General features: G+C 40.1%; 1 protein-coding gene across 1 annotated transcript in view; it reads left to right on the top strand.

Annotated features, from left to right (window-relative positions):
• SLX4IP (SLX4 interacting protein) overlaps window positions 1-12,037 on the top strand; it is a 92,687-nt gene continuing 80,650 nt past the window's right edge. Inside the window, exons 1-2 of the mRNA XM_088134559.1 lie at window positions 1-31; window positions 10,821-10,893. Coding sequence (XP_087990685.1) covers window positions 27-31; window positions 10,821-10,893 — 78 coding nt within the window. The 5' untranslated portion in view covers window positions 1-26. The remainder of the gene's footprint in view (window positions 32-10,820; window positions 10,894-12,037) is intronic.

Raw genomic sequence — 12,037 nt, 5'->3', positions numbered from 1 at the left:
TCTCAAGGTGCGGCGCACGCTTTTGAATGAGGTAAGCCGCGGTTGCAGAGCGGTGTGGACTCTTAAAGCCTCTGCTCGGAGATTTGGGAATCGCCCGCCAATTTAGTATTGGGCTGCTGCTAGGAAGCATCAGGAGAGGCAGAGTTTTTTTTCTGTTGCAACGGAATTTCCTAGTTATTTTGGAAAACTTAATGTGGTAGAAGTAGTAGGGCTGATAGGCGATCATGGAGAAAGCGCGATCTCGCTAGCTGCGTGAGTCTGATCCCTTCTGCTCCTCCGAAAGTAAAACAGAGGAATAAGTTATTGACTACGAAAGCACCTTAAATTTTAAACGTTGTGACTGCTATCTATGCTAAGAAAGAAGGGCGTTGTAAACACTGTTCCATTATTGAAATTGGCTGTATTGTGTATGCGTGTGCGGGCATGCATATATACCTTTTCTTCGTCTTTGTCTTGAAACCTTGTTCTAAAAGCCACTTGGATCTTTTCCTGTTTGAAATCTTGGAAATAATTTTTTTCTGCTTCAGTTCCCACAATGGGCACAGCAAGAGGGCCTTGTTAAAGTGCCATCCATCTGTCCCTGAGCTAGTAGAAATGTATGCTGCCATAAAATTGGCAGCCCCAATTCCTGAGCCCTATCTTGCCACCGTAATGCAGTCATCATGGCAGTAATACTTTTTGGAAAAAAACATCTAATTCTTTGAAAAGAACATTAAGGAAAGAAAAACAGGTCAAGGTGTCTCTCGAGGGATTCAGGCATTAAGTGAGCAGGTGTTTCTGTGGAAATCAGGTGCCTTACAGTCTCGCTCTTGTGGCCCAAACCAGAATGGCTGTGGAGGGGAGCACTGCCACAGGGCAGTTGCCAGAGATTAGAGGAGAGGGGGCATGCCTGCAGCAGGCTAACATGACCAATGGGAGATGGGCAGATTCAACTCTTGCCATCCATGCTGTCATGAAACATGCTGGAACGTATCTTCTGCAAAACTTGTGCTGGGACAAAGAGGAAAGTACCCTTAAGGATGACTTGAAGCTGCCTCCACGGTGGACTGGAAGTGAGACAAAGGCATTAGGAAAACATGGCATTAAAAAAAAATGCTTGTGCTGTGGTTGGAGGACATAAGGAGCTCAGTGTGTCTTATCTCTTCCCATAGCCCCTCAGATGCCCTTTCACATAAGTCTATTGAATCTGTTTACGTTGATATTTTATTCTGCCTGCATGTATTCCATGTTGAAACTTGTTAGCATATCTACTCTCTTTAATTTTCTATTTTTAACCTAATATGTATTAGACGGCAAGAATTCATGGTCAGTTCTACAGTTTGTACCTGGAAGTATCCTGACTGCCTGGATACACTTCACCTTTTGTTTCCTATGATATAATCAATCTGAAACTATTGTGCTTCCAGTAATGGCCATGTGAAGAGTCTGCATTTATGTCCCTTGAATTACGTGTTGGCAATAAACTGAGAATTCTCTTCATACAACTCTATTGACCTATGTTCTGCATTATTGCATTTACTTGGTCCAAATGTTCCTGTATGGTAATTTCACATTCCTCCATTTCTCCAACTATTGCGTTCTAGTTGCCCATTAATAGTACTATTTCCAGTCTTGATGTGGCACTTCACACTTCATCAAGTTGCCATTGAATGGGCAGTGTCTTCCATACTGCATCTGTAATAATTGCAAAATACCTATGTGACACTGATGTTCACTAAATAGCCACTACTTCTAATAGGTACATTCCCATCATGTATTAAGTTAATAATGTTTTTTGAGAATATTCTTTTGTATGGCCTGATCCTGAAAAATATAACTTGTAATCATAAAATGGTCATTCTAAGTCACCTAATTTCCCCTACTCGTAAACCTTACAATTCAGTATGTAAAGTATTGTCAGTTATACTTTGACAATTTTAAGTTTACTTATAGACCTAAGTTTAATTTTAGTTTAGTTTAGAGGCATGCTTGAAATGGAGAATGTGTTTTGTTCTGTGCATGGATCATCTCGGTTGTTCCAAGTTTCAGCCAAGGCAAATTTCAGACTGGTTTTATGAGGTGAGTGGGGCAAAGCTGATATACCTTACTCTTCTGTATTCTCCTCTTTCATGTGGCCTGTGCATCAGTCCAACTATACACCACCTTTCTTACCCATGACTGCACTTGAATTCAAGCATGGCATACTGTCTACTTCCCCCAACTCTTCCCTTGATCTTCGTTTCCTTTTAGTTTGCTTAGCCACCACTGTGTGCTACTGCCAATGGCTTTCCCACTCTCTTACCATCTTCCACCCTGGAATATCTGTGCCTGGCACAGGTGTGCCCTGGGTCTGCTCAGAGCACCTAAACCTGGCTATTTCATGCACATCTTATGTCTTCCCAGTCCAATTCTGTCCTTGTAGTATCATGCCTGAGTCAACCTGTACAATCAATTTGCTTTTAATAGCTACTTTACTAATCTTTTGATAGGGCTTTTATGATTTCTGAGTCATGGAAATTTTAATGGAAATTTTAAGCAGATATTTAAACTTCCCTTGAAATGTTTTGTAAAAAATTAACATAGAAGTTGTGTTCAGGATGGTATATTTGAGCTACTTGTATTCTATTCTACTATTCTCATATGGAAATGAGTGGTAACTTAACCTGGTAACAGATTGCTTTCTAAAAATGCACAAAGAACAGTCAACGAATAAAGTATTTATGGTCATGGAGTTGATTTGTGCAAGGAGGAGAGGGACCAGGTATAAATGCAAGGGACAGAAAGAAATGAAAGATTAGAACACACTCCTGAAATACTAGAGACCTGACTGGTTTCTCGTCCTGAAACCTATCCTCTGTTGCCTAAAACTCAAATCATGGCAGTAAGCTGTGAAAAAGCTTTCATTTGGCAATATTTCAGTGAAATTCTTATGTATGAGTCTAAGACAGGCTAAAACACACAAAATGGTGCACCAAAGAAATGTAAGGCCTGGTTACCTGAATGAAGCATCATTATAAGAGTTGGTCCTGCTTTGAAGATACTGAAGGGGACATGTTAATAACTATTTTTGTGTCATCATATTCTTTGTTTCTTATGGGCTGCCTGTTTTCTTTGGTGAAAACTTTGGGCTTTTTAAGTTAGTACTGGAATTCTCCCGTTTGAACAAAAATACTGTTGCTATTACATTATGGTAGTTTAATACAGTTAACAGATGGATGTTTCTTTTACTATTTATTGATTGAATAGCTTACTTAACTCCTAAACAACTGTAGCGTACTGCTAAACTTTTATCAGTAACTGTACTAAATAATATTAAATGAGCAGTCTCTCTCCCTCCCTCTCTCTCTCATTGCACGATGGGTTTAATTTGCTTAGGTGGATTCACACTCAAAATACAAGATTCTGTCCATGTTTATTATCATCAGTGTCTTTTATTTCAGGGTTGTATCATAGTGTTTCAGCTACACTGTGTATATCAGAAAGAGAGTATATTTCTCATAACCTCAAAAAGAGTCTCCTTAATGTAGAAATATGTGGAGAAAACTTAATAATAAAAAGCAGCAAATAACACCAGGAAGTAATTTCGGGGGGGGGGGGGAATTGCCCAATTTCTTTATGTAACATGTTTCTATGTTGAGAATATATACTTCATCAACACAGTGGTTGTTGAGCCAGACTTAGATTGGACAATACCGTAGAGCAATCTGGCAGAGCAATTGTTGGATAAAGCATATAAGGAAGAAATTGAGAATTGTGCAGATGTTCTAGAGGGGGAAATTGTTATCTTGTGTCTTGATGGGTAGCACATATCCACAGTGTTTCCATCATATGTCCTTATGTATTAACAGAAGAAGGGAGTGGCTTTCTTCCTGAGGAACTGTCTTGTCCCGGTTATATCAGCCTGTCCCACCCATCCAGCAGGAAGGGCATGTTACAGACCCCGTCAGCTAAAGAATTTCAACTGGTGGGGTCTGGGAGGAGAGCCTTTTTTGCCATTGCCCCTGCCCTGTGTAATATCTTGCCCCCTGAGGTGAGATTGGCCCCCACTCTTCTGGCCTTCCAGAAGAGCATTAAGACCTGGCTCTGCCGACTAGCTTGGGGATCCAGTGGGGGTTCACGGTACTGGGGGTGGTTGGTGACTTGAGGATGTCCTCTCCGTCTTGTAACTTTGCTTCTGTAAGTTTTTCACTGTTTTTATGGCTTTTATTTGTGAGCCGCCTAGAGTCACTTACATAGTGAGATGGGGGGTGTATAGATTTGATATATAAATAAATAAATAAATAAAATTGATAAATCAGGAAATGCACTTGTTAAATATGTCCAAGGAGTAGTAGTAAACATTAAATGTCTGGGATGCAGCTTTCTCATTTATAATGCTGCAAGTCTATTCAGGATAATAAACTGAAAAGAAATGATGAAGTCCATAGTATACAGTTGCAGTGTTCATTTAGTGAACTTTCTTGCTGAAAACTTTACTGCTCCACAAAAAAAGACTGATGTTGTAAACATTGCCAAGTACTTTTGCAATAACTACTTTGTAGTAGCTACTCCAAAGGGGGGAAAAAAGGACTTTATTAACTTTCCCACATGAAACACATTTATGGATTCTTGGAGCACTATATCAAGAACTCCAATATCAGTTTATGGAAAAATCATGAAGGTATAGATGGAATTCAATTTACTGGAGATAAAGGGAGACAAGAAACATTTGCTTACTTTCCTCAAGTCTATTCTTGGGGCCATGAATAAAGAGCAGTGAAATAATTATTTCCGATGCTGTTGAAGCTTGGACAGAACTGAGTGTCACCTTGAAAAAAAGAAACAGGCAATGACAGAGTTACATTACAGGTACTAAAAAATGGAGTGAGTCATGCTCATTTTCTTACCACTATTCTTAGGGCTTAATATCAGGTTTAATTCTTAGCTACTGACGTAGCTGGAATTACCTGCTTTTTGATTTTTAAAAATGTTTTAAAACAGTTAATTTAGAAATGCATATTTTACTACATCTATGTTGATTGTTTGTTGTGGAAGGCTGGCCAGAAAAAATAAGATAATGTGATTTTAAATCAAATCCACCTAGCTTTATTCATTGGATACCTGAATGTGTTTCAATAGATATTCCCAAGGTATTTCATATAAATTTATCTGCATGGGCTCACATGCAGGCGTCTATAAATGAACATACATGTGCATATAATTTCAGGGCAGCGTGATGGCTAAGGTGCTGGACTAGGAAGACTCCTCCCTCAGGTATGGTCGCTCACTAGATGACTTTCAGCCAGTCACCTTCTCTGCCCAACCTACCTCCCAGGGTTGATGTAGGGAAAAATAGGAGGGGATGCTAGGTGTGCTGCGTTGAGCTCCTGAAAGATGGCAGGCTATAAAACAAAATTACACATGCAGTGCTAAATACCTCATGTAGCTACTGGTTCAGCTTATGAAGATGCACCCCCTTCTTGATTATTGAAGTACTTTACATCTGTTGAACTGGACTTTTTAAAAAATTGGCAAAAAAAAAATTATCTATTGCCGTGACCAGAAAATCTTAGTATCTTGGGGCACTTTGGTCAGGAGCGTTCCAGCCTATCTTGAAGGGTGTCAGGAGAGTCAATGCAAATGGTGGCTTTGATGTCTTCCATTAAGCTGTCAATGGGAGGGGATATTTGTGACTGTTTAGAGGCAAGCTACAAGTAGCTGGCTAAACTTCCATTTTGTGAAAGAGGATCTTTTGGAAAAAGTCTCACTTAAAGCTGTGCAGTATTGTATCTGAGAGACCAAACCCTAAATTTGAAAAGATCTTTTGCCCACTCTTCCAATTTTACTTTATTTATTTCAGCCTCAGTCCGACATGTAGAGTATGAGAAAAATTCTTCTCATCTTGCTGGAAATTAACACGGTTACAAGAAGCTAATGGATGCAAAGCAGATTTTGCACTCCAAATTCATGCAGAATATTATTTAAGGAAATCTGCAAATGGAGAAGAAATCAGGAAAGAATAAAAACAAAATATGCGCTCAAAAAGGGAGAGGAAGAGACTCCTTCATCGGAATTGGAGAACAATTATTTTACAGAAGAAATTCAGTTTGCTAAAATCTTTGCAGGAATAATTCAGTCAAACACTAGAGGTTGCTGTTGTGTTACGAGGACAACTAAAATGGGAAGGTTTTCTTATATAGTAATTAGAGGTCAAACTATACAACACTGAAAAGGGGAGGCTGGATACAGATAATCAAATCTCAGATTAATAAACTGAGGAATGCAAAAATGTCACATTCTTATAGGTAGCCTCTTTGCTATCCTTTTCCCATGAAACAGACCAAGAAGGATCCATTCCATAAGGACTGGAACTAACTTTTATTGTTTCTAAACAAAATGGGATTCAGGAGCTTAAACAGTGACTTCATATTCTGGATGGTTTAGAATGTATAACCATGGTTTCCTGGTTTAGAGAAAATGCAGGCCTTGGGTAATTGAAGCAAGCCAAAGGAAGCAGGAAGCACTTCCATGTGCTTACAGAAGATTAGTGCATATCTTGATTTTATTTATTTATTTATTTATTTATTTATTTATTTATCTGTCATATTTATATAGCTGCCTATCTCACAAGCAAGTGACTCTGGGTGGCGTACAACAGAGTTAAAAACAATATATGCATATTAATATAAAAAAGCTCAAAATTGTAAAAAGCACAAAACTAAAACAGAATAAAAAAGATTGGGTGAAGAGTAGGTGTTAATTACACAGGAGCCATCTCAATATTTCTCCAGTCCCTTGGGTCCCCAGGCCTGCTGACACAACCAAGTCTTGAGGGACCTCTGGAAAATTAAAAGGGATGAGGTCAACCTCACTTAGGTGGGAAGGATGTTCCATAAAGCAGGGGCCACAGCAGAGAAGGCCCACTGCCTAGGACCCACCAAATGAAGCTCCCTAGCTGACATGACCCACAGTGTGCCCTCTCTGCTGGATCTGGTGGGATGGATAGATGTAATCAGGGAGAGGCGGTCCCTCAAATAACCTGGTCCCATGCCATATAGGGCTTTAAAGGTTAAAACCAGCACCTTGAATTGGACTTGGAAACAGATTGGTAACGTGTATTGTGCTAGAGATGTATATACAGTGGGGCAAAAAAATATTTAGTCAGCCACCAATTGTGTAAGTTCTCCCACTTAAAAAGATGAGAGAGGCCTGTAATTTTCATTATAGGTATACCTCAACTATGAGAGACAAATGGGAAAAAAAATCCAGAAAATCACATTGTCTGATTTTTAAAGAATTTATTTGCAAATCATGGTGGAAAATAAGTATTTGGTCAATATCAAAAGTTCATCTCAATACTTTGTTATATATCCTTTGTTGGCAATGACAGAGGTCAAACGTTTTCTGTAAGTCTTCACAAGGTTTTCACACACTGTTGCTGGTATTTTGGCCCATTCCTCCATGCAGATCTCCTCTAGAGCAGTGATGTTTTGGGGCTGTCGCTGGGCAACACGGACTTTCAACTCCCTCCAAAGGTTTTCCATGGGGTTGAGATCTGGAGACTGGCTAGGCCACTCCAGGACCTTGAAATGCTCCTTACGAAGCCACTCCTTCGTTGCCCGGGCGGTGTGTTTGGGATCATTGTCATGCTGAAAGACCCAGCCACGTTTCATCTTCAATGCCCTTGCTGATGGAAGGAGGTGTTCACTCAAAATCTCACGATACATGGCCCCATTCATTCTTTCCTTTACACGGATCAGTCGTCCTGGTCCCTTTGCAGAAAAACAGCCCCAAAGCATGATGTTTCCACCCCCATGCTTCACAGTAGGTATGGTGTTCTCTGGATGCAACTCAGCATTCTCTCTCCTCCAAACACGACAAGTTGAGTTTAGACCAAAACGTTCTACTTTGGTTTCATCTGACCATATGACATTCTCCCAATCCTCTTCTGGATCATCCAAATGCTCTCTAGCAAACTTCAGACGGGTCCAGACATGTACTGGCTTAAGCAGGGGGACACGTCTGGCACTGCAGGATTTGAGTCCCTGGCAGCATAGTGTGTTACTGATGGTAGCCTTTGTTACTTTGGTCCCAGCTCTCTGCAGGTCATTCACTAGGTCCCCCCGTGTGGTTCTGGGATTTTTGCTCACCGTTCTTGTGATCATTTTGACCCCACGGGGTGAGATCTTGCATGGAGCCCCAGATCGAGGGAGATTATCAGTGGTCTTGTATGTCTTCCATTTTCTAATTATTGCTCCCACAGTTGATTTCTTCACACCAAGCTGCTTGCCTATTGCAGATTCAGTCTTCCTAGCCTGGTGCAGGTCTACAATTTTGTTTCTGGTGTCCTTCAACAGCTCTTTGGTCTTGGCCATAGTGGAGTTTGGAGTGTGACTGTTTGAGGTTGTGGACAGGTGTCTTTTATACTGATAACAAGGTCAAACAGGTGCCATTACTACAGGTAACGAGTGGAGGACAGAGGAGCCTCTTAAAGAAGTAGTTACAGGTCTGTGAGAGCCAGACATCTTGCTTGTTTATAGGTGACCAAATACTTATTTTCCACCATGATTTGCAAATAAATTCTTTAAAAATCAGACAATGTGATTTTCTGGATTTTTTTTCTCATTTTGTCTCTCATAGTTGAGGTATACCTATGATGAAAATTACAGGCCTCTCTCATCTTTTTAAGTGGGAGAACTTGCACAACTGGTGGCTGACTAAATACTTTTTTGCCCCACTGTAACTGCCCATGCTGCTGCATTCTGCACCAGCTGAAGCTTCCAGATAATCTTCAAGGGGAGCCCCATGGAGAACGCATTACAGTAGTCCAACCGGGAGGTTACTAGGACATGAGTGACTGTGAGTAGAGCCCCCCGATCTAGGAACGGGTGCAACTGACACACAATATGAAGTTGTTAAAGTGAAAGTTTGGTCAATGGAATGTAGCCAACTTTAATCCCACCAAATGCTACTTTTTGTGTGCCCTTTGTTATATTTAATTATTCATCCAATGATAATGTTATGTACATTGTAGAGATGCCACTAAGGATGAGCTTGCCCATTGACTTGTGTTCTACACAGAGTTTCTGTTAAAAAGAAAGTATAGGAGAAAAGAAGTGATTTACAAATAAGTAATAAGTAGAATCGGTAATAAAATGTGAAGTGTGAAGTGCTCCTGTTTAAGCTGTACTCTTCCGAGATATATTATTTCCTCTGTCCCTAATTTTTCTTTTCTTTTTGACTTAAATTGTATTTTCTTTTTTTATTTTCCACCTATAAAAATCCTTTATATTTCCTTAACGCCAGGAATTCTTCAGACCTGGGATCCCTGTTTCACTTATGTAAGGAACCACACTTGGAAAATAAATTTGCTGTTTATAGCGTATTTAATATATAAACATATCTGGAGGGCACCAGATGAATGCTGATGAGTCACGTTATCTCAAATGTATCCGAACAATTCAACTTGAAAACCTGACAATGATCTGTCCAATTCAACCTATATGTTGTTTTATAGCTGTCAGATGGAAAATTATATTGTGTCTTGAAGTATGGATGCAATGTTTTTCCTGTCCCTAAATAAAGATAAAAATTCTACATGTGGGGAAAATAGTCTGGATCTCAGTGAGGTGGTCAACCTTTATCTGCACTGTAGAGCTGAATGCTTGCACATGTGAATTCTTAGGAACTGAATGCTTCTCTGTGAAGAGAAAATGAGTGCATGTATAGAAAACAAGCATCCAGGAGAAAAGGTTATTGCGGCCTCACCTTTTCTAGTTTTCTATATGCAGAGGTTTGCATTATTTAATTTATTTTGGTCTAGGTTTTTATCTACCCAAAGCCCTCCTGCGTTAATCCTACTCAGACAAACCACTTGTGCTGATCTGCTCCTGACCTTGAGCCTGTCCTCACAGCATCGTTGTGTGCCGCGGGAACATCTATTTTGTATGGTATGTCTGTTGGTGCCTAGGTTGAGGGTTGGTCATTGTGACTCTGTTCGTGGGTTAGGAGAATGAATTAGTACTTTGCTGGAGCTTAGCTCTTTTGACATAGTACAGAAAATTAAGCCCTTAGGTGACAGCGTTCTGCCTGGTTCTCCTTAACGGTTGAAGGCAGAAGGAGGAAGAAATTTGTGCCATATTACTTTATGTCTGTAATTCAAAGGAATTCCTGCTGTCTCTTGGGCAAAAGGGCTTAACTGCCAGTGTGGTATAAAATTCATAATTCTGCTAACACTGGGATCTTCGTCATGGCATCCAGGGTACCAATGTACCTGGAGAAACCCTTTCTTGGTGCCCACCAGACTCCCTGCCCAATCTGACTTTTTGCATTAAATTAAGAAGCTAGTTTGTTTCCTATCAGAGCAAAATGTCAGCCTCCTTTATTTCCAAGAATGTTTCTGGACCCGAAATGAGCCCTATAAACTTTTGTAGAAAAGGAAAAGGAGGGGTTGCTGCATTCAGTATCCTCAGGAAAAGAAAGAGAAGCAGGGATCATCCTTCAATATTTCAGGATAGCAGTTAACATTCTGTAAATTAGTGCTTTGTAACTGCTTTATATCCCCTAAGATAGCCATTGCATGAATGGGCAAGTCCCCAGTAGCTTTTTGTGAGGGTTACATCTCCTAGCCTAAAAATTGGAGGCCTCTGTAATAAGTTTTTGCTGTAGCAAAAAGCAAAGTGATGTTGCATGACCTCATGAAGTTTGATTTAGGTAATTTTTCCCATTTTCTGTGACAAAGTATTCCTGAATACTGGTTGGCAAGAAATTCTCAAGTATTCAGGCATCTTAATTCTCCAGCTTGGCAATTAACAATCTTGTGCTTTTTCTTTTAACAGTTCCTTTTTTTTTTTTTTTTAAAGTGACTTCTACAGGGTCATCCAGCTGCTGTTAGAATCTGAACTGAAAAGTCTCCAGTTTTTGTCCTGCTGGCAGGTAAGAATTGAAGGAGGAAATGTTTAATTCTGCTAGACAAACTGACAAACGCCATACGTGCTGGTAAATATGGTTGTGCAGAAACCGCCATTAGGTCAAAATGAGAAAGACACATACACAACAAGACTTAGAATGAAGAAATAATTTGAAGAACCTATATAAGGTACAGGGTGAAGTAAAAACTGATAAATGTTCCAGAAGGTTGTAGTACGCAGGTGTAATGGAATGCAGGAATGCATTAAGGTTTACCAAACTCTTTGTTTGGTGTGCGTTCCTACTTTGGAGTGGCCCCTGCTTAGCTGACCACAATAAACTCCTCTTTTTGGAAACTGCCTGGCTTGGAGTGCTTTCTTCGGAGGAATCCGAACCAAAGTTTTCATGCCACAGAATGTTTTCATGTACTTTGTGGATCTATAACCAGATTTGTGATACTTATTGACATACTTATGTACAGGTAGTCCTCACTTAATGACCATTTATTTAGTGACCATTTGTTTAGTGACTGTTCGAAGTTACGGCAGAGCTAAAAACTTACGACAGGTCCTCATGCTTATGACTGTCTCAGTGTGCCCTGTGGTCACGTGATCGTGATCTGGGTGGTTGGCAACCAGTTTGGGCTTACGACAGTTGCAGTATCACATAATTGCCATTTGCGACCTTCCCAGCCGGCTTCTGGCAAGCAAAATCAATGGGGAAACAACATAATCCACTTAACAACCGTTGTGATTTGCTTAACGACCACTGCAAAAATGTTGTAAAATCAGGTGCGATCATGTGATGCCTCACTTAATGACCACCCCATTTAACAATGAATTTTCCGGTTCCTATTGTGGTTGTTAAGTGAGGACTATCTGTACATTTAGTTCTTCATAACATTTGAAACATGTTAAGAGAAGACAGTGTTGCAAAAGATTTCTGAATCCTGTCTGTTGCCTCTGCAGTTCATTCCCCCTACGCCCTGCGATCTTTGTCCTTGGTCAGAAAACATGGCATAGTAAATTATGACTTGGTTCGATTACCACTGAAAATGACTCATGGCTGGAAGAATAGAGTCCAGAATTTGCTCTCCTACAAAGTAAGAGGTGTATAGGAGAATTAGGCCTGTGATTCAGACAGCTTTAGGAATAAATCTTCTGTTTGAAAG

The sequence above is a fragment of the Python bivittatus genome, unplaced genomic scaffold (assembly GCF_059951505.1).
Source record: "Python bivittatus isolate LINGU-HERP-01145 unplaced genomic scaffold, Pbiv_v1 ctg000020_np1212, whole genome shotgun sequence".
NCBI lineage: Eukaryota > Metazoa > Chordata > Lepidosauria > Squamata > Pythonidae > Python > Python bivittatus.
Note: the sequence above shows the minus strand (reverse complement) of the source record. Positions and strands in the feature narration are given on the sequence as shown.